The 23,993-nt window shown below is 38.3% G+C and overlaps 1 protein-coding gene across 2 annotated transcripts in view; it reads right to left on the reverse strand.

Moving 5' to 3' along the window:
- LOC106482919 (cadherin-6) overlaps positions 1–23,993 on the reverse strand; it is a 105,079-nt gene that overhangs the window by 17,897 nt on the left and 63,189 nt on the right. For both annotated transcript variants that reach the window (XM_067290979.1, XM_067290980.1), the window contains 4 exons: positions 7,287–7,581; positions 4,639–4,758; positions 1,839–2,006; positions 134–321 (listed from right to left, as the gene is read on the reverse strand). In XM_067290979.1, the coding sequence (XP_067147080.1) occupies positions 134–321; positions 1,839–2,006; positions 4,639–4,758; positions 7,287–7,581 (771 nt within the window). The remainder of the gene's footprint in view (positions 1–133; positions 322–1,838; positions 2,007–4,638; positions 4,759–7,286; positions 7,582–23,993) is intronic.

Here is a 23,993-nt window from a genome sequence, read left to right on the forward strand (position 1 = left end):
AGATTCCTAATAAATAGCATTCAAATCAATAAACAACACATGCTGCAATAGAAAGAAGAAAAAAGAAATACGCATTAGGTAAAGTTTTGGTTGGTATTTCAGAGGCTGGGATTAAGTATGTTAAGATGTGTACCTTTTTGACAGTTATAATTCCTTCCTGTGTGTCCTTGTCTGTGATAATTCCAAACATGTCATATCCGTCCCCCTCAGTAATGCTGTATTCGATCTCTGCATTTTCATCCACATCAGCATCATTAGCTTTTATTCTTCCAATTGGTGAGTCAGGTGGGGTAGACTCAGGAGCTCTGAATTGATATGTGCCTACAGCGGACAGAGAAGGAAACTTTTGTCAGTCAGGATCGTGATATTTTGGATACCACCTCTTAATGCACCATCTATGTTGGTCATTCACAGATGAGGTAGTGAGCTGCTGTGTCTTCAGGCCTTCCTTGGGCGAAAACCTTCAGCTTCTGCCTTACTTTCGTATGGATAAAAGTAACTTTTTCTTCTACCTATTTTGCAGTACGAAGGACGGGCATTTTGTTTTTTCTGCCTACATGTATCTTTAGAAACATACGTCCCTTTCTAGACACTACCATGATTTCTTTTGGCCATATGAAAACGGAATGTGGAAAACTTCCTGAGGTCAAAAGACAAAATATTTAGACCTGCCAGAAATCAATACTACATAGTAACACTAAAAGCAAATCCAGCCCAAACGCCTATTGCTAATGTGCTATACTGAAATCTCCCCTGAGAAAAAACTACTTGGGGAATATTCGCGTTATGGAGCTGTATCTTTGGCTTTTGTATTGAAGACACTTATGTCCAGAGATGTATAATTAACTCATTGGAGGCAGAGTGCTATATTTCCTCTTAAGTTGTTCTAATTTAAATGGAAAAGGCTTGCCCACAGCAAAGAGCAGACTTGGAACTTAAATGACAAGTTGCTTCCAGTAAATTTCCCAGTGATTTAGCTGCCAAAGCTTGTTGATTTGTCTGATAGTATCTGCAATTATTTTCTTGAACAGCTGCTCTTGACTTGACACACACTGACACACATGCACGCAGACACACGCACACACAGAGCAGTGGTAGACAAAGCAAAACAAAAAAAACAGGAAAGAAGAGAGAAGAGAGAAAAGAGAAAAGAGGAGAGAAGAGAAATGAATTAAAGCTTTTTGAATCACTTATGACCATGAATTATTACAAATGACTGTGTCTGTAAGAGATGTGACCCAGCTAGCTCCTTTAAATCTCACACAGATACCTGCCAACTGACCTGAGGCATGGGAATAAAAACAGGCAGAAATATCTGGAATATTTATATATATGTCTTTGTTTCTGTGTGCAATGAATAAATCCACTGAAGTAAATGCTTCCTGGGTGAATATTCATTTTGATAGAACTGCTTTTAGGATCATTTTACCTACTTAAATAAATATGTTTAAAAACCTAGATATGTTAGATCGGAACATCCATCTTAAAAACACAGTCAGCTACAAGGTGTTACAGAAACAATATTAACCTAGAAATATAATGATATCAATCAATGCTATTTCATGAGTAAAAAAAATAGGAGTTGTTTTTGTACGTTAATTCACCTCTCAGACTATCTACTGCAACTGGAGCAAAAATATTAAAGATATGCTTCCCATCCACTGTAAGTAACCTTAGCATGATGCTACTGCTTGCTTCCTTGTGCTCTCTTTTTCTTTCTCAAAGCAAGTCTGACACTCTGTAAGTTAATGACAGCAGAAAAAATAACTGAGGTGAAAAAAAATATATCAATTTCTGTCCGTTCTACTGTAAAGACATAGAACCTAAGTGTTCCATACTCTGGGGGAAGCGCGGTGGATTGTCGTTTACGTCGGTCAGTGTGATGTTCACGGTGGTGGTTCCTGATAATCCGCCCATCTGGCCTCCCATGTCCTTAGCTTGGATGACCACTTGGTATTGTTCCCTGTTTTCACGGTCCATGTTTAGCAAAGCAGTTTTAATAATGCCTGAAAATTAAAGAGGAGAAATTCACTAATACTGTGTTGAATTTCATTAAAATTAATAATTAAAAAAAAGAAAAAATAAAGCCTACAGAACAAAACAGTCTCTGTGTAATGAATAAACTTTGCCCAGTACAAGTATTTACTGTTATGAGTTGGCACATTAAATTACAGACTTGTCATATCATATCTCAGGTTTCTGCCTGTGTGACAGACACAATATTAGTGGCATCCTCAGGAAGATATGCTATCTATTTGTGAGCAATGTTACTTTACATAACTATTTACTCCCTTTGCGTTCCATGCTGAAGTCCCTTACTGAACTGGAAGAAGGCTCATTGTTCATTATAATGTGCTCCATCTTTTCTCCCCTGTTCTGTCAATATTTTTATTTTGATAGGCATGGCAAAAAAAAAAAAAAAAGAAGCAGACTTCAACAAGACATCATTAAAGAGGCAGTGCAGCAACATTAAACAGGAGAAGAGAAATTAATTAAGAAAATTGTGAGCATCTAAGCATGCCAAGTATATATATTTATATTTTTACATTGATTGAAACAATTTTGCCAAGCACTTCCTTCGTCAAAGGCACAAGTATCAGTTATGATCCCAATACCTATTGAAATTCAATCATTTAGATCTACTGTGAAGCAAAATGTTTGAGTTCTTACTGGGTCTCTTAAGGCTAAAAACTGACTCCTTCCTGGCAAAAGGGGGGAAATCATAGTACTGAAATCCATGGCAAAATTCATAGCAACTTCAGTGGAGACTTACTTCACTTTGATAGTTTTGTCATTGATCTATGGCAGTAAGATCAAGCCTGCGGTTTACCTTGCTTCCCCTTCTTCTGCATAACCTTCTCGCTAAAAGACCATTACTGCTGAACTCTCAGCAACGTCATTCTTACTATATCTCTGAATAGAAGAACACATAGTGTACTGCCCAACTCAGAATGAGGGCATCAGTGCAAAAATTCGCTTTCTTGTAGTATCCAAATACCCTTATGCTTGAAGCAAAGATTAACCCGCAGATTCCTCTCAGTTCAGAGAGTGTCAGGCCCTTTTGATTCAGAACTAATGTGGTTGGGATCCAAAAGCTGTTTTGGCAGTTTTTTAAAGCATCTCAAGACTGAAGAAAGCCTTGTACTGCCCCGACTTTTGGGTCTTTGTGCATCATCTCAAAAAGCAGATTGTGTCTTGCATTACATTCTGAGAGTTTAACTTAGTAAGTTCTGAGACCAGTGTTTCTGCTAGGCCTTGGGCAGCAAGGGCGTCTTTCCAGCAAAAGTTGCTTTCTCTGAGTTTCACAAAATGTCTGTTTTGGCTTACAGTTCACCTCCCAACTTGACACATGTTGATGAAAGCAAATAAATAAAAGTTTTGCAAAGATTTCCAAAACAGGTGACTCTTTCCTGTAAGCATCATAAGATAGGCTTAGGTGTACCTTTGGACAACAAATTTAGCATCTTTCCTAGCCTTTCTTATCACTTCAGACCATCGTTGAGGGATTTCTCTTCATGTTTCATTTTTGGGGACTTACAGCTTCAAAAAGAATAGGGTTTTCTTCTGAGTCATGAAGTCTGCTCTTCCTTTCTCCAAAAAACTCCCTTTGATCTTGGTTCTTCCTTTTTTTCAGAGGCAAGCACCTTTTTTCACCTCAGAGGTTTTTCTCTGAGACACCTACACTCTCCCTCCCTGCCCAAATCCTTCAGATTTGGTTAGGGTACAATGCTAAAACCTGATTAATTTTCTGGGATATTCCATTCCTTTTCTGTAAGGATGCTGAAGAGAACCAATTTCACTAGCTTCCAGCAACCTATCATAATGGATGTTCCCATTTAAATAGTTTCTCAAGGTCCTTTGTTTCTTCCAGGAGAAATTTGTTGCAAATCTTGGAAAGAGACTGAAGATTATGTATGCAATGAGATAGTCCAATGATACAGCAGTTTCTTTCAGTCAGTCAGAATTCATATGTTTTACATGCACAGGTTCCAAAGCTGTCTTCTCAGCCCATAAGAAATTCCAGTCAATGTATATAACTTAAACATCTTCCAAAAACAGAACTCTGAAGTTTGGGATTCTATTTGTGAACTTCTAGTGTAGAGCAACAGCCAATTTTACCTCTTATATCATTATTCTTAATTAAGCCTTCTTTCATAAAATCAGCATTAAAGTGATATGTTGCAGATGTACAGAAATTATAATTACTTTAAACAAGTTTTAAAGAAGCAGAAGGAGGAAAAAAAAAAGAACAAACCCTCAGTCTTAATTTAGCCATTATGAAAATCTATGAGGATTAAGCATTTTCTTTCACACCCACCTGCTTCTCCTCTTCTTCTAAGAGCCAACCTATTTGGTTTAATTTAAGCATCTACAACAGTCTCTGTACTCACTCTTTGTTGAAAATGATTGAAAACTGGTTCACATCTAGTTCTAATTTCGTTTATTACACTTTGCTGGTAAGATTAAAATAACGTAGGTGTCATGTTTACAGATGTATCGCTCTATTAAGTTTGTCAGATTTTGCATTGAGAAAGATGTAATCTCTTTGAAGTTTTTGTCTAATATGTCCTAGCTTGGCTTAGCATGTCATTTTAAATTACAGATGTTGTCAGAGAATGACAGATAAGGTCTCCTGACCTGTCTCAGATTCGACAGAGAAATACGGTTGTCCCTGGAGAATGCTGTAGACAACTTTAGCACTGTTTCCATAAGTAGGATCATCAGCATCAGTTGCAGTGACTTGTACAACAAAGGTGCCTGCAATGATAAATTAAAGAAAATAAAAATCCATTTTTTTTTCCATTAACAACACAGTTTATGATGTAGTTGTTTGTACTATCTAGCCAGTTGGACTTTCTTTAATGATCTGAATCTGGGCATGGATAGGTCTTTATTTTAGCAGCATTAAAGCAATTTAAATGTCATAACAAATGTTTGTGGATGAAAAATACTATTTCCTATCCCTGCTTGTTTGTTTGAAGTGTTTGTATAGAGAGTTTGATTGAAATACATGGAGAATGCTGCCATAGAAATACACGAATTGAGAGCACCCGAAAGTCAATACTAGTCATCTGAAAATTCACATCTCTTTGTGCCCAAGGTCTAGCAGGCAGTTGAATGAAATTAATCTTTTCCATCAAGGAGAACATCTCACTTGGTTATTTGGGACATGAGATTGTATGGATGCAGATCTTGTGTCTTCTTTGGGAGCAATGAGCTGGAATAAAATAACCCTTTCTGTGCACTCTGCCTTTCCTTTCCTCCCCTGGAGATAGACAGGCCAGGGACCAGGGATACTTCTGCAGCTGCTTCCTTTGGAAATGCAACTCAATTATAGGCTGTATTTGCATTCACTTATTTATTTTTTGTGCAAGGGGAATTCTTCACCCTAAGCCGGGGATGAGAATGCTGCTAAAAATCCTCTGTGTCCCCAGTGAAAGAAACTGCACAAGGCTTCAGAGCAACATCTGAACTTGAAAACAGGGTGATCAATCTTCCTTGTATTTAAAAATATTTATAAGTAGTCACCAAGTTTTCCTATCTGTATTGATACTACAACTGTGTATAAAAGGCAGTGTCTAAATTATAGATAGGAAAATCTCAGAAAAATCACAGATGGGATGTTTATTACAAATAACTGGATATCATAGGCCTGTAAAACATCTCTCAAAATGCATCAGGAATGTCTATTTGCGATATTCTTGTACATCTGCTTTGAACACTACTAAGGATCAGGGTAGTGTGACAATATGGAATACCTATAAGAAAAGTGTGTGCTTTTTAAAAGGATTTTTTTAGACAAAACAAGCATAGTTCAGGTTCAATTCAAATCTGTCACAACAATTCAGAGAAATTCTTATTCTGTATAAGTGTCTCGGCTCCTAAAGGACATAGATGCAATAACAAAATGATAGTTGGCTTCTTCTGAGTCCATCAAAATACATAGTTATTGATTAGATATGGAGATTTTTTATTATATTTCCTATGAAGAAGTGAGAAACCCCCTCCCCCAGGTATTGAAGGCATTGAAAATTTGAATCTACGTCAAGAATAAAATTTTTCAAATTTACTCATTCTTGTAACAGGTCAAACTAAAATTTACACTCTGAACAAGCTTAGTCCTGAGGTATTTGACACAGGAATGTAAATCTGAATTTTTAATGTTCCTTCTAGAAAAAGAAATGGTGTTGAATTTCAGGCAAAGCATTAACAAATATGAAAAATGAACTCAGGTTTTGGGATTTAAAATGGATTTGCAAACAAAGTATTCACTTCACATATTAAACAGCAAATATTAGGAATATTAGGTTTTCTCTCCACCGTATGAGGTTCCGTCCATGTGACAAGTCCCATGAATGAGAGGAGAGAGTATGCCCCACAGTCTTTATTTTCATATTGCTTGAGCTTTATTTTAACCTCTTTCTTGATTGTGATTAATTAATGCTTCTCTCCCTGTATGTTATTTCAGATTAGAAACGTGCTTCTTGTGGTTCAAGCATCCATCTCTCCCTGACAAAGAAATCAAAATGACCCTCCTAAGAACCAGAGACAAAGAATCAAAACCTGTCAGTTTGTCTGAAAAAGATTCAATCTTAAAATCATTTTTGAAAGAAATTATTTTCTTTTTCTTTGTTGAATTAATTTATATAGCTTGATACATTTTAAATCAAAGGAAAGATTTCAGCTGACATCGATGGTCTCTGGGGCTTATTTTTTGCTTAAAAAGAAACAAAAAGAGCAACCAAGGTCAAAGGTATTTAATGGCATATCTCAGAATCAGTGATGAGCTGATTTATGTGATAGTTTTCTCTCCTCAAGTGTGTACACCCCCTTCTGGACCTGCCCTCTTCCACTTTTTTTACCATCCTGGCCTAAACAAGTGTTGCTCAATAGATTTAGGGGTGTGGACACAGTCAGGTGACTATGGCTTACCATATTATTACACTGGTGCTAAATCATGATACCAGTGTGTGTTAAGCTCTTTAAAAGTGTCACGTGACACAGTTTAGCTCAACTCTTTCACTGTGAACTATGCTAGATTGCAGTAACTTGCACTTGTTGTAGGACAACACAGGGAGTGGGTGTCACCCAGCTGATACCTCTGATTTCAGTAAACCATTGTCACTATCCTCCTGGGGTTAGTTTTTCTAAGTGGCTGAGGTGCTGTTGCTCAAAATTCAAACAACAGGTGTCTGTATTCAGTGTCTACAAACTTTGGGCCCTTAAGTAACTCTGCAGAAAGAATCCAGACCAGACACTGAAATCAGCTATTAGTTAGCACCTACCAACATCTGACATTTCAGGAATGCTGGCATTGTAAACGTCCTTTGTAAACATTGGCTCATTGTCATTGATGTCATGGATCTTAATGATGAACTCAGATTCTGGTTCCACTGGTCTTCCAGTCCTTCTGTTTATAGCCTGGGCACGAAGTATGTATACAGGCTTTTCTTCCCTGTCTAGTTTCTTTGTGGCCTGGATGTCACCAGTGTTTTCATTGATAATGAAGAGGTCTCCTGCTCCGTCTCCAGAAAGGATGTACTTAAGTGATCCATCTCCTTTATCCTGGTCTGAATGCAGCTGGTGGTGAAATGGGAATAAAAAAAAAAAGGGAAAATATATAATAGATACTTTATCTGTTACCATGATATATGCCTTACTATTATTAATGTCCAGCCAAAAGGCTGCACACTGCTTTGGGGAAATGAGATGATACCACAGAAGGAGCAATGAATTGGTAGAGCTGTGCCCTGATGTCAGAACTGAAATGGGCTGCAACATTATAAGAAATTTTCTGGGGAAAACCATGAGATAAAGCTGCAGATCACCATCCCAGGCTAAGCATACATCAATTGGATCCAAATGATAGTGACTTAGGTGGAATTCTGTGAATATATATTATACTGAAATCATACAGTTGGAAAAAGAGTGGATTCAGGAACTGCAGTAATGAAAGAATTAGAAAGGGGCCAGGCTAGTTACCTCTTGAGTTTAAATTCAGGTTGCTCTGCTGTTACTCCCCCTGGACATGATGTAGCATACTGCACAAATGCATATCATAGTAAGAAATGAAATACATACACAAATAACAGCAAAGTACATGCATTCACAGGTGTGGCAAACTAAGAGCTGAGGCAGGCATGCTAGAACATTTCAGCACTGGCAATGAAGAGTTCAGTTGCCTTTTCCAAAGGGAAATGGACCAAACTGGAACATAATGGGGGTCAGAGGAAAGAAGAGAAGGATGGTATTTAGCAAAGCGTGAGCTGCCCAAATCTTCATCATTTTTCCCTAGGAGAATTCCGCATCTCTCTGAAAAGCTGCATGCCACACACAGAAGGTACGACTGATTAAATCCTACTCTGATGGCTGTTCCTTTGATAAGTGCTCATCTATCCTCCTTGGTCTTAAAGTCAAGGATAATCAACTACATTTTATTCTGTTGTTATATTAGAGAAAATAAAGAAAATATGAAACATTAAAATGACTTTTAAAGCGAGGGTATAGGTGATGAAATTCATGGAAAAAAAATGTTATGTAGGAGACTTCCACAAATGCTTGATTCATACAAAAGACATATGTTTATGAGTCAGGAGAGCTGGACTTTCTGGACCAGCTCTTTACTTTGTCTTTCTGCATACAAAAGTAGAAAAACAATGCCTAGCTGACTGTCACGGTAGAGTACTTACTGTTCCTGCATGGGATGCTCTGTAGAAGAGACAGATTTTTAAGGTGGAAGAATATGGAACATTATGGTCTTCACACAAACTTTATAAAGCATGGTTATGCCCTTACCATTCTGGAAGGGCAGCCTCTGGCAGGAACATAAGCACAATGTTTGGACCTCCTCCAGCCTTCTGCCCAGATCAGTGCTATGCTGGCAGCTTACTGACAACCCGCTTGGCAGCATACTGCTCTGCTACACGTGCTCCTGCCTGTGCTCCCTACAGAAAGTATTCTCCATGCAACGAGTCTGTCTTTAAGGGCGAGACTCTGCCTCTACACATAACGAAAGTGCCCAGCAATACAAAATATCAGAACTGTAGCACAGTTAATCGTTAGCAGACATGCTGAGGCACTGTTTCTTCATTTTCTCCTTCAGGGAGACATTCAATGTAATTTTGCACAGTGCCCTTTCTCTTGATAATATGAATACCAATAACCAGCTTATATGCAATATTTTTCATCAGCAGATTTCAAAATCCTTCACAAAAATGGCCAATATCATTTGCTCTGTTTTACAGATAACAAAGCCTAGAGACTAGCAGCACCCTGGAAGGCTAGTGCAAGAGCCTGGAGTAGCATTCAGCTCTCCTGAGTCTTGCTCAATTGGCCCATCCACTCGGCCGCAGGACCTAGAGGAATTAGATGATTTGCCGGGTATAAGCTAAGCCTCTGAAGAATATCTGTTAGACCTGTTTGTTAAGAAGTCAGACTGGAAGTCTGCTGAGGGGAATAATTACAATAGGATCTTAGAATCTAATTTGCTCAAAGACAATCTGCAAAGGAAAAGGCAGTTATAGACCTGAGAAGAATTCTGTCTTTAAAAATGCGTATTTTTTTCTGATTCTGTTTCACATTTGAAATTTAACTTTTTTTTGCCTTGATAGCTTCTTTAATTTTCTCTGCATCATATTACTGGGAAAAAAAGCAGCTCTCTGTAACAGCCTATCACTAATTTATATGAATCATAGAATAGTGTTATTGTGAGACAACTTACAGGTTGAACTCCCAAACACATTTTCATCATCATTTTAATTAAGCGTGGTTTCATCCAACAAGGTAGTAAAAAAGGTCAAGTTACAAAAGGTGTTGGCGCTACTGGGAATTGTGCTCCACAATATTCTTTACACAGCCTAGACAAGCTTAAGATAAAGAAATAACAAAGCAAACTTGTCTGAGTTTTCAAATCAATAGTTTATGAAATTTCCACTCCTCCACCACATCTAATCCCCCAGCGTAAAACGGATTATGAGTTTCTATATCAGGACAACATATATCTCAATGTAATGACTCGTTAATGTTGTGAATGACCTCATCTTTGTCAAGGGTTCAATGTCCAGCCCTTCAGCAAAAGCACCAATTTCTGAAAATAAACAAGATCCTTCTCAACTTTAATACCTTCAGTTTTACAGCTTTCCTAAGACATGAGGGAACATGTTGGCAAGGTAGTAAGTGGGTTATTTACTGTAAGACTGAGAGGTGGGAGAAGTCATGCTCCATGCATACAGAGCTAAGACTGGCTAAGTGCCAGCCCTTCAGACTGACAGCCGACCTTACAGCATGTTACCACACCCAGCCTCCAGAGTCTGAGTCACACAGATTCTAAAAAGCTGTGATTACAATCTGCTTGATTTCAGTAAATTATGATAATTCTCTAACTGCTAAACATTAGGGTTTTGTGAGATATGCCAATATCAATACGCCAACATCAACTGAGCCAAAATAGCTTTGATTTTGTTCCCTTCTTTTCAGAAAAAAATGTTGGTTTTATATGTTAGAAAAATCAACCAGCTCGCTAGAGTTCTTATAGAGGATAAATTTGTAACATTCACCTGTGAGGAAAATATCTGAAAAAATGATTTATTATTTTAGATTAGGTTATCTGTCCTTAACAGTTTGTTTGGTAGAGAAGTTTTATCCAGACAAAAACAATTTTTTTTTTTAAGGGCCAGGTTATCCTGGAAGGAATACACTGCCTATGTGACCTATATAAAGAGGGAGATTACTATTCTAAAGATATATTAAAAAAAAAGAACAAAATTTAAAGAAGAAAAAAATGATGCAATTTTAGGCCAGAAGAAGGGCCTGGATGAGAGATGCACTTAAAAATACCATTGGCAGTTTTGTATATAAAACTTAATACAGTAGTTAGGTTATGAAGATAAAATGAGTAGTAATAACAACCCTACTTCCTTTCAAGCTGAAGTTATTTTTTGCTACCCAGACACCTCACTTAGAAAGAAAGTTTGTTGTGATGAGATATGCATATTGAATATACTGCAGCATGCTTATAACAGAGCAGATCCTAGCCCATGCAAGATATTATAGCTCCACTCTGTGTGCAATTTTATTGAAGTTAAGATAACAGACAATAACTGTGGATCACCCCCTGGGAGACAAAGTTACATATACCTCTGACTTCAGTAAAACAGTTTGGATTTTTTATTATCTTTCACTCAGCCAAACTGTAAGATACTAGCTATCCTTTCTTTTCTTCCTCCACCTTCACCCATTTAAAAGCTGTTGTTGAACACCTTCCACTCCTAGAGCAGTTAAGAGGACCTGAGAATTGGTAGCACTCCTAGAAAGTAAGCTATATGCACATTTTACCAGAGAAAATTTCATTCTAATTATATTACTCCAAAATTTCCTTTTAAGTGGAAATCGATCAGTAACAGGATCTCTTTATTCCAGTATGTGTTCCTGTCATTCCACTTGAACAACCATCTTTTCTGAACCAGTTATTGGGGCCCAGACACAAGGACCCAATGTCTCAATGGCAGATGTGTATTCCCGCTATGCCGGCAAGCCCCACATGCGGCAGCACTGAGGGCTGTTCCACATTCCATGCAGCTGCCCCGAGGAGCTGAGGTGGTTTTTGTGAGGATGCTTTCTATGACGCCCTTAGGATGGAAAATGAGTTCACGTGCTACTTGGCTCCACAAGTGGTAGTCCATGTGGCAAAAGAGTGTCCCTTATCCTCTGCAGAAAGTCAGCCATAGGCCACATAAATGAGCCATGGCAGATAGTCATTGGCCAGAATAAAAAGTCTTGGTGCACAGTGCTCATCTCAGCTAGGCTGTATCACATTATCATTCCTGAATGCAATATTTTTTCAGCCAAAGGTTTTTAGGGCACCACTGACAGCAAGGTTTTTTATTTCCTCAGGAGCTCCATGTTACTCAATGGCATTCATTTCAGTGGGTGACTGAATTGAGTAATACCCAAAAGGTAAGCAAAATTGTGTAGAAGTAAGTCTATGTTGCTGCAATAAAAAGCAAATGCCTCAGCAATTGCATTGTATTAATATTACAGTAAATTAATTCACTCAATTTAATCTGGATACTTTGTGAAATCATCCATCAATCACTGGCTAAGGCTGAGGAGGAACGACAAATTAAAGATTTTACTATGCCCTAGGCATACTTTTACTTGTTTTACTTTAATACCACTGTTAAGTTAACCATCTGGTTTACTTCTAATGATTCACAGTTAGAAGAAACTGTCCTGTCTTTCTCACTCTTCTTCCCTCAGAATGTCCTGGCCCAAAATATTCTAATATGGGTATTTGAAGACAGGTCCCTTAGTAAAGGCTTCATTTCCCTAGTAAGAAACAGAGATTTTTAAATGTGCTTGCAGGACTGTAGCATTAAGTACCTGTATTTGACAGTCTGCTTGTTATCAAATATATAACTGTTATAAAATGGGAATTTTTTTCAAACTAACCACAATCTGAATTAGCATCATACTCCAAGATATCACTGGCAATATTCTTCTAAAGCATAAAGAGTAGTGACAATGACGTATGTTAAGAATGCCAGAAAGGAAAAGATGAGTGAAAGTTTTGGTCAATGTATTTGTACTGCAAGCATTTTTTCTGAATGAATGTATTTACAGCATTTGTATTCATCTTGAATAGACAGTATTTCTTAACTTGAAACAAAACTTCATGAAATTTTTACTGGAGTTTAAAAAATTAGATTGGACCTATGTTAAACAAATAGAAATTACTTCAGCAAAATAAGTGAGAAGAGTTTAAGGGAGTCTCATACATTTTTGTAATAAGACTATAAGCTGAAATAGCATGAAAACAGCAGTTCAAAACAGCACTAAGTTGTATAGCTCAGTATTGTCTGTCTTTTGTATTCTAAAGTCAGGACCTTTTGTATTCTAAAGTCAGGACCTGGACTCTAAAATGTCAGCAATACTTAAAAATGAAGCAGTATTATGTTTTCAAGTCTCTTTTGTTTTTTAACCATATGAAGTATTTCAGTCCTAGCTTTAGGAGCTCTCAGGTGGGAACCTCCCCACTTCACCTTAAAATTATAAATAATTCTGTGTCTCTGTCAGGCCCTATTTTTTTCCATCTTTAAGCAGTTTATTATAGTCCCATTGCCCCCACTCTGATCTTCCTTTTAGCTCCTTCTCTGCTCCTTCTGCACTCCCAGTCGTACTTTCTCTTCCAGGCCCAGGGTAGCAGAGGGAGTGACAACTCTACACCTTCTTCATCCCCTTTTCTGATCCAGTGCTGCAGAGTGGGGAGCAGAAAGCAGACAGGCAGCAAAGAGCCCTTTCCTCAAAAGGAAAAGCAGACCCAGCACGACTTGCCAGGACTTGCTGTTCTGTCCTCCCTGCTTCTCGTGTGGAAATTGCTTCTCTACCCTAACTCTTCTGTCTCCCGAAGCAGCAAGGAGAGAGGAGAGGGGCTCATTGGCTGCTCTTCTGAAAGGCGAAAGGCGGCCGGTCGGGGGGCAGTTTTCCCTTTAAAAATCGGCCCAGCACTCAAGCGTCTGTCAGGACACTGCGGGGGTGGCTCCCCAAGCCGGGGGTTGGGGGTCGGTATTGGCAGGGCAGGGCCGTGGCCGGGGAGCCTGTGGCGGGCAGGGACTGAGGGACCCGGGCTGGGCCCAGATGGGGGCTGGGGGACGCCCGGCGCAGAGTGGCGTGCAGGGGCCGGCAGGGCTGCAACGGCCCTCAGGGACCTGTACTAACCTTGCTAAAATCACCTTAACAAGAAATTGTGTGAACCAGCGGTAGCAGAACTGTATAACAAAAGTGAGATCCCCTATATTTTAATAGGGTTAAGATTAAGCTCTAACTTTTTTGTTTATTTAAATGGAATGTATTAGAGAGAAGCAGCTTTCTAGCACACGCATTTGTAACAAGATTTCCAGAACATGTATTTTTTATAGCTATGGTAGTTAAATTCCAAAAAGTTGAAATTGCAGGCTATAGATATTCTCTACAATGGAATAACATCCCTCCTCTACCCCACTCTACAACACTGATTTAAACAGCATAGTTGATCTCATTTATAAAGTGGCTTTAAGTTATGTAAGATGGCTGGAAACTGCAGTTTAGCTCTCACTAATGTCATTCTGCGAGTTATGATGCCTGAGAATTCTGTGGGTGAGACGGTTTCCCCTCCATCCATCCTACAGACCAAGTTCTGTTTCCTGTTGTGAACATAACTCCCTGCTCATTGAATTTCAGAGCAGCTACTGAACCTCTGGGAAGATCAGAGTCAACTGACCTTGGGTTGTACACGCTGAACCATCAACCTATAATTATCCAGAAGTAAGCTGCCTGCTGTGTCTTATTGTTTGTTTGTATTTATAAGAGGAACTTGCTATTCTGGGGCTGCTGTGGTTGCATTTTTGTCTCCTAACACAGTAATGAAATAAAGACCAACTACCTGAAATAATAAATAAGGGTTAGTAGGTAGCTCACAAACAGAATCATTGGTTTACTCTTGGCAGTATTCATAGCACATGATTTCATTGCAAATTGAATAGATCCAAACAGCAGAGACCTGTCTAGTAATGTACTAATTCAACCACATGTATTGCTTGAGGTTACACAGTGCAGGGCTACAGCATTCAGAAAAACTAAAGCTCAAAATGAGACTGCAAACAGTATAATATTGCACAGAATTGAATTTCTGTTTCAGAATTATAACCACCTTGCACTCTTCCCTGTCTCTCCTGGCACTCTATCCCAACAGCATCAACCAGCCTCCTCAATTAATATCATAATCAGCACTGTTAATATCATTAAATAATCAGCACTGAAGTTTTTACTCCACTTGGACTTAAAAGGAAAAGGGCATTTTTTGTGTATAAGTAATAAGTATTTACGTATATTTTGCTGAAGTTTAAATATAGACTTACTTATTTGCTTCCTAATGGGGAAAAAAATACCCCCAAACACTATATATGTATGTCATATACATACATATACATACACTATATCACATATCATCAGGGCAAATACTTACACAAATCATTTATTTCAAGCCATAAAAGAATCTTCCTTCTAAAAAGATATTCCACAAGAGCCATAGGAAGATCCATCATCAATAGAAATGATGATGCTTTATTTCCTATGGATGTGTGTGTGATGTTCCTATGGCCTCCATTGTGCTAATCTCCATTTCCTTTCATGGTCTATATAACATCCCTTTCTGGCTTGTCCCCAAGGCAAAACCTCTTGTTATTCCCATATAAGCTAACCCTACTGCACAGTATTTTATACTTTCAGCTCCTGCCTCTATCCTTAAAACCTCTTGACTGCAAAATGCTAAGCTCCTTCTCATGTCTCCTAAATGCTGGTTGGAGAAGAGACAGCATGTACTGTGGTTGTTGGTGGATTGAGCACTCTGCTGACCAAACAGTCAAGGCACAATGTAGGTTTCTTTGCCTTGCACAGTTACTTTTTTCCCAAACTATGTATGGAATTAATTGATTTGACACTTCTGTTCCTCTATAAAATTTAATTGAAAGTGCTTAATGGAAATAGAGAGGGCTGATGGGCGGAGATAGATGGTAGAACACCAAAGCTAGTTATCTGGTTAAGGTCAGATATCTAGAAGGCTATGTCAAGACTTGGGTGCTTACCTTTGGGGATCAACTATTTCAAAAATTTAGCCCTAGATTTCTGGTAAATATGGAAGGATGGATGCTAAGAAAGAATTTGGAAGAGAATGGGAGAAAGATGATACAGTGGTTCCACATTTTCTTAGGAGAAAATAGTGTTTAGAGAAACCAGAAGAGGTGATTCCTTTGCATCCCTATATAATACATTTTGAAATTTATATGAAGATTTGTACTTCACAGCATCAAAAGAGGGGGGAGCAGGATTTTGAAGCAAATTCAAGCACTGTCATTTTCTATAAAAGAATGGAATGGAATGGAACAGAATGGAACGGAACAGAACAGAATGGAATGGAATAAGTATTAACAAGCTGAAAGAGAAATACAAACAGACACAAGTTTACCAGAACACAACATGATGATTCCAGAGATATGTCTATCAGAAATAATGCTTCCACACTAGGGCTTTTTGTAAACTGCTATGACAAGTGCTTAAAATAGGTACCCACTTTTCTACATTTTTTTACCTACCCAATATGTGTTGTCCTAAGCAATCATCAATCTTGATTGTTCATTGACCTGACCATTGACTTTCTTGACCTGACAGATGTTACAGTTTATAGAATACTTGAATTATTTTACTATAGTAGGTAAATCTGAATGTGGCTCAGTGTGACTATAGCAGTGAGATTGCTACATGCAAGGGATGTCTATAGGAAAAAAAAAAATCACAGAACCACATAGTTTGATCACAGAAGGGTTTAATATAATCAGTGACCCTGTTTATTCTAAAAGACTGTCCTACTTGGAGCAAAATACCTGAAAGGAATTCCTGAGTGTTTGAATTTGTTAATGTAGACATGCTTCCACCACGCTTATTGAAGAAAAAGTTACAACAGGTGCACTATTCCTATTGGAATAAATCATTGCTCTGATGATTAGAAATAATCTTGTTTCCCAGATTAAATTTGTCCATTGCAACTTTATACTCATTTGTTCTTGTGTCAGGATTGTTCTTCTGCTTTAAGGACCACCTCCTCTTGCACATATACATTCTTCCTCACCCAACCCTTTTAGATAATAATTATGTATGCTCTCGTTATTTTCTTTTTGCTAGGCTATCAGCTTCTATCCAATCTTCTTTTGTAAAATAGACACTTCTGAGTCCTCAGATGAAATCCTGTTTACAATCCTAGTCTCCCATTTTCAAGACAAGTGGATTCCAAATAGAGCAAGTGAAGGAGAGGCCGGCTATGAAGGGCTGATAATCCTAGTCAGTCCTTCCCTGTAATTGCTCCATTTCAATTGACCTTCCTTCTGTATGAATGTAAATAGGATTCCATTTGGGGTCTTTGAACAGTGATATTAACATTTTCCTATTTCTATTAGAAATGAGTGGATGCATTTGCCATTTCCATTGTCATGTCGAACTAGCTTATTCCTGTCATCCCATGACTGACAAAAACACTCAGGTCTTTCTCCTTCTCTTGCTGTTTCTAATTTATGATCATCATTGTGTAGTGGATTTTTTTTAATAAGTTCTGTTTTATGAACCTTGCATTTTTTCCTGTTTCTGTTGCTTCTATCCCTACGATCATCCTTTTCTTCCTGTAAGATATTCTAGCCAGCAATAAAGAATAAGATACAGTAAAAAAAAAAAAAAGTGAAATTAGACATGCAGATATTAAATCTATAATAAATTAAAGAAATAGAGCACTGAAGAACTGCTGAGGTTATGTGAGAATTTTGAGAGGTTACTTTGGAGCTATTGCAAGATACATTATGTCTTATTTATATCATATTTGCTTTTTATTTTTGTCTATAATTGGTTGTATGACAAATCAAGAAATACTTTAAACCCTAAGTCATTCAGCTCTGGAATTAATTTAATAATAGGTAATGGTCCATGATTTTATGTAAGGTTCATATCTACAAGCTGTTTTCTTTAGGGAAACCATATCAGCCTCGGTTGCATGGAATGAGGTAGATTCAGGTAGAAAAACTCAGTAAAACTGAAATTAAAAAAATGCTGTAGAGGATTCAAGGATCCAATACTTGGAATATCAAAATGCAACTCAAATGTTTTATTAAGATGACCACTTCAGAGTGTAATGGGCAAAGGACAAAACACCAATGCCAGGAGCTAAGGGACCCCTTTAACCTAAGTATCAGTTCTTAGCTCTAACCCTGAGGTTTTTACAGAAGAAATATATTCCATGAGATTCAAGGAGAAAATGCTAAGATTACCCCCAGTGCAAATGGGGAAAAAAGCCAAATGTCAGATAGAAGTGTTCAGTAACAGCAGTATCATATGCAAGAAGATTGTCCTAATTGCAAGAACTACAGGAGGAATAAAAAACACCTACAAGAAGACCACCAGGGTGTTGCAATCTTTCTGTTTCTTAAGAGTATCAAAGTATCATTGATATTTCTCATTCACTTTCAAAAGTATCAATGTCAACCCAGTCCCTGAAAATGAATGACACTGAGAGAAGCTAAAAACAGTTTTGGGCTGCTGAACATCATCAGCAAACAAATGGACCAAAGCACTAAGAACATATCAAGATCCAGAAGCAACCAGATACTCAGAAGTCAAACTGAGAATACGACATCTGATTTAAAAACAAACAAAACATGGAAAAGTCTCTGTAATGAGAGTATAGGATGCTTGAGTAAAAATTTGAGTATGGAGCAAAAAACAGAGTATAAAAGCCACTGGAATAAGAAATCGTCATTTGACCAGGGACAAGAGACGAAGTGCTTTCACTTAAAACTCTCCAGATTCATACCTGCCAGGCAGGCTGGAAAGCCCTTTCATTCTCTTTTTTGTGAGGACTATATAGGACTGCATGGCCTGAGATAGACAGGGGCAATAATTTTGCTGATGATGTGATCCTCAGTCACAGTGTGGAATAGGCTGCCCAAACACTAGCTGGGCTCCTGTTCTGTTTTAAACATTTGAAGCTATGAATCCATGCTCTGGTGTCTCACACCTTTATTATACACCCTTCAAAATCACAAGTGGGTTTTCCAACCTGAAGTGCAAACATGCCGCAACAGCTAATCAGCTTTCAGGGATGGGGCAAGAAATCAATTGGAAAGTGTCAGTCTTTTCAACATTGCCTAGGGCTATCAACTCTTTTCCCTCTTGGGTTCCCCAACTGCTGCTGCCCTTCACTGTGATTAAACAGGGACAATGACAGAAGAGTTTTTGTTCTGCACTGCAGTATATAAGACTAGAAAGGTCACTTATTCTGTTGGCCCTTCTCTCTAGGGGCAACTCGTCATCAGTTCTTAATGAGTATTTAGCAAAGCTGCAAACTAGATATAAGCGTCTCCATGTTCTGACCTGAGAGCTGATCAAGTCTTCTGTGGTAATGCAGTTTATTTATTCCTCTTGCTAATATCTCAAAGCACAATTATAACAGGAATTCGAAAAGTTATGAAAGACAAATAGCTTTTTAATTTATAAGGCACAAGAGACTGCTCTGTCAAGTTTGATCTTCTCTATACATAAGGGCCATTGAATTTCATGTTCTTCCATCAATCTTCTTGCTTTTCTTTGAACTACTCTATATACGTAAGAAAGACAGCCGATCGCACTTTGAAGACTCTAAGGAACTCAAAACCATCATGTTTCTGGCAGTAACTAATTTCCCTCACCTAAAAAAAAAGTTCCTTGGTTGTAAACTGAATTTCCCCAGTTTGACTTACTGCAGTTGGGCTTAATTATGCCTTTGTCTGAAAGACTAACGAGCCCTCTCCAGCTGAACAGCAGTGATCATAACAAAATAGCATTGTATAGACTTCTAGAATTACCCTCACAAAAGCTTGGAGATCCGTTAGTTAGTCAGTTCTCAATTTCTTAAGAAAGGCCAGGGCTATTTAAAGAACCTTTTTATGTTTTTTTTATCCATTTATTTCAATATCTGTAATTTCTTTGTTACAGTGACTGTCATCCCTTTTTTGCCACTGTTTTTAGATTGTGTGGTACAAACAGTACCCAGGATACATGAGGATTAGTTTTAGTTGAGGCATCAGTTGAGGCATTACTAAAAAGCATAAAGGACTTAGAAAGCCACCTCCGAACTTGTCGTACATTAGTTCAGGTTCTAAGAATCCTCTCTCTTATATGTATATCTGAAAAGATGATTACGAGAGATTAAAAATGATTTTATTACCCAGTTTATTTTATTTTATTACACTTCAGTGATTAGGAATGAAAATTCAAACCTTTGAAGCCTTGAAAGCCATAAAGAACTGTACAAGTCATTTTGTTTAAGGAGACAGACTTTCTCATCACTGCAGATTTCCCACCATAACTGAATAGTCAGTCACAGCATTCAAATGTGAGTCTTAAAGACTAAATGGGAAAATCAGTTTGAGGTATCACTGATGATTTGCTTGGTATCAAAAAAAAACACCAAACAAACAAGGAATGAAGCACATTTATGTGCATCTCTGACAAAACACAAGATATGCAAGGGAAAGATAGGCTTGTAGCTGAAAATAGAGGACTGACAGGTTTTAATATTGTCTCTGTCACAGTCTTCTTGCCTGATCTTAGATAGATCACTTTTTGATGCTTCCACATTCTCCCTGCAGTAAAATGTGGGTTGTTAACAATGTCCAATGTTGTATGTAATGATTATAACATGATTTGAGAACTTTGGGTATAATTTGCTCTATGTTAGTTTGTAGAAAAACTGAGGATTGTTTTACTGGAGTAAAGATTAGCAAGCAAAATACTGTGGCTTTGGCACAGCTTGCTGCATTTAGAGAGTTGGTAGATGTCCTATTCCTAATGCAGTTGTAGTGCTGGAAAATGTACATGCTCTTAGGTGTTGGTTATTATTCACCAGCTGAAGGTTACTGTCCCCACAGCTTAGCTTACGGATGGAGTAGATGGGGGAGTTTCTGCACTATGGGACTGGCTATATTAGGTCAAACAATATCTTAAGTTGTTATAAGACTTACGACTGTGCTAAAGTGAACAGGAGTATACGTGCTTTCTCTTCTGCCAGGTGAACTGTAGGGTTAATGATAGTTAAATGCCTAACTTGTAGGGACTTTCAACAGGAAGGCAATGAATCCCTAAAGGAATGCATGCCTCCCTAGAAATCTCTTCCCTAAATCCCCATGTTTCAATGAGAATTGTGCATACAATTCAAGAACACCTAGTTTCTTTATTGCTTTTTTTCAAATCAGAGCAAAATAGTTATAATGTCCTGACATCAGCGCATATCTCAATGGCAGTTATGTGCACAGGAAGAGATACGTACAGCGTACTTTATATACCTTCACTGTTTAAACTTAATAATTAGTATATTAACTATTAAACTTAAAACTTCTCCTTTTTGTGAGAAAAGGTACTCACTGAGACAAAAGGCCTAGATTTATATTCCATCTTTTAAAAATTCCACAGAAGAAAAAAATATCAGCTGAGCATTTTATGGCAGAATACTTTTGTGGGTCTGATCTAAAAATCTATAAGTAATTTGAAAGTCTCCAGCTGACTTTAATGGGACTTCTATCCTGTACTGCATAACTCAATGAAACAGAAACTCAGTAGCAGATGAAAGCAGGTAAACAGAAGAAAAGATTTTTATTTCAAAAAAGAGTGGTTTAATTTCATACATTCAACAAACATGCACCTCCATAACTAATAATTTCTTTTAGTATATATCCCTTAATCTCTAGACTATGTGATAAGTATAGTTAGTGAAATCAATTTTTTTTTATATATCCAGCTTGCATTGCTTTTGATATCTCAGTGAGCTAACTTAAGAACAGTTGCTTACTGTTTATCCACTGTCAGAATTATCGTTGAAATCATTATTTGAAAAAAAAAAACAAACCCAAAACCGCACTTAACTGTTTCACTTGTTTTCCTTGGACTTATGAACTAGAACTTTCAAAAATGCCCCCAAATCATATGCTAAGCAAACACAGCACCTTATCATATTACATCATCCTAGCAATATTACATTAGCCCTGATCTTTCTCTATGGATTTACCATGAATGCATAAGGTTAGATGAAGAAATACATTTTTAATTCAGTGAGAACCTCTATTCTCCTGGTGGGGGTGGAATATATCTTAAAGATGAACTATAAATAAAAAAAATACCCTTTGGCCTAATATCAAGAAATGTTTTTATTGGGATATAGTTGAATAAAACATCAGGCTTCTTCAGCAAGTAACAGCTTCTTACTACTCCCTGATGGATGCTCTTGAAAGCAAATGCTCATTCTTTGCTTACTGACAAAGGTGACCCCTCGATATTCTGAGCACTTGATGCTGACAATCAAATCTAGAGGTATGTGTATGAATTTTATATGCTGTATAAAAGTATGTGTGGCAGGGTGGAACGTAGAGGGGTGGAGAAGAGAGGATATAGAAAGGCACTCAAACAAATGAGAATCCACATTCAGATTTAAAACCAAGCTTTAACAGGAAGAAAATGAATTCTTATCCACAGGTTTGGTTGAATCTTTAATCTTATTGCATTCCCCAGTCATCTAGTTTTACAATTCAGAAGCCGGGGAAAGGAAAAATATCTCCATGCCATCATGTGTCCCAACTTTGTTTCTAACCAAAGTTTGTGCGATGCAAACTGATAATTAAAGGACTGTGTGAGACAACAGATATAATCTAAAGGTCTATATATACAAGTCCCACCAAGACCCTCTTGAGGGAGGCCACTCCACTAGGAATACATTTATGGGAAATCTAAGTCAAGGCTGCCCTTTGGTAGATTCTTCTTCCAAATGAATATTCCTCAAAATACATTAGTCAGGAAATGATGGGATAGCCTTCATGACTCAAGTGCTGCAATAGAAGGATATAGGCCCTGGAGGAAAGCCAGGCCAGGAAGGCAAGGAGGTGGAGTAGCATAAGATCAGCTCAGGTGCATGGAGCTTTGCTTTGGAACAGGTGACAAATCATTCGAGAACTTTTGGGTAAGATTCAGAGGAAAGACCAACATGAGTGATGTTATGGTAGCCATCTGCTACATACTGCCTGGTCAAAAAGAGAAAGTAAATGAAGCCTTCTTTAGCCAGCTGGAGGAAGCCTCGCGACTGCAGACCATGGTACTCATGAGGGACTTTAACCACCCTAATGTCTGCTGGAAGGGCAATGTGGCGGGATGCAAGCAACCCAGGAGGTTTCTGGAGAGTGTCACAAGGCAATTTCTTGACACAGGTGATTGATGAGTTTACCAGATGATGCACTATGTTGGACTGTTACTTACGAATAAAGAAGAATAGCTCTGGAGTGTGAAAGTTGATGACAATTTGCCCTCAGGCCTGAAAGGTCCCTGAGCCTAGGAGTAGAATCTGTGGCGGGGGGCCGGGAAGGGGTGTGAAGCATTATCCTCAACAGATGAAAATCAAATTAGGGGCCACTTAAGCAAATTTGACATTCTCACATCCATGGGAAAACATGGAATGCATCCGAGGATGGTGAGGGAACGGGTTGATATCATTACAAAGCTACTTTCTATAGTGTTTGGAAGGTCACAGTGATTGGGGAAGGTTCCTGATGTCTGAAAAAAGGCAGTCACACCCGTTCTCAAGAAGGGCAAGAAGAAGGGTCTTGCCAGCTTCACTTCAGTTGCAGGGAGTGTTATGGAGCAAATTCTCTTGGAAGCCGTTTCCAGGTACATGAAGAAAAAGGTGATTGGGAACTGCCCACATGGATTTACCAAGGGCAAATTATGCTTAACCAACCTGATTGCCTTCTGTGTTGAGATGGATGGCCCTGTGGACAAGTAGAGAGCAGTGGATGCTGCATGACTTTAGCAAGGCTAAACAGTCTCCCATAGTATCCATATAGACAAATAAATGGACAAATAAGGTGGGTGGAAAATTGCTGGATAGCTGAGCTCAAAGGGCTGTGATCAGTGGTATGAATTCCAACTGGTGGCTGATTACTAGTGATGTTCCTCAGGGGCTGATATGATACTGGGGTCAGTACTGCTTGATGTCTTTATTAATGACTTGAATGTTGGAATGCACCCTCACCAACTTTGCAAATGATACAAAACTGGAGGGTGGGTGCGTGGAGAGCAGTCAATATTGGTGGAGTAGGACTGCTCCCTGGAGGGACCTCAACAGCCTCAAGAACCTCATGAATTTCAACACAGGCAAATGCAAAGTCCTTCTTCTGCCCTGAAATAACCCCGTGCAGCAGTACAGGCTGGACAGAAAGCAGCTTCGCAGTGAAGGAACTGGGGGTTCTGGTGAGCAGCAAGATGAGCATGAATCAGCAGTGTTCCCTTGCAGAGAAGAAAACCAACTCTATGCTGGTCTGTTTTAGCAAGAGTATAGCCAGCCATTTGAGGGAATTGATTATTATCCTCTGTTCAGCGCGTGTAATAATGCAACTGGAGTA

The sequence above is a fragment of the Apteryx mantelli genome, chromosome 2 (genome assembly GCF_036417845.1).
Source record: "Apteryx mantelli isolate bAptMan1 chromosome 2, bAptMan1.hap1, whole genome shotgun sequence".
In the NCBI taxonomy this organism is placed as follows: domain Eukaryota; kingdom Metazoa; phylum Chordata; class Aves; order Apterygiformes; family Apterygidae; genus Apteryx; species Apteryx mantelli.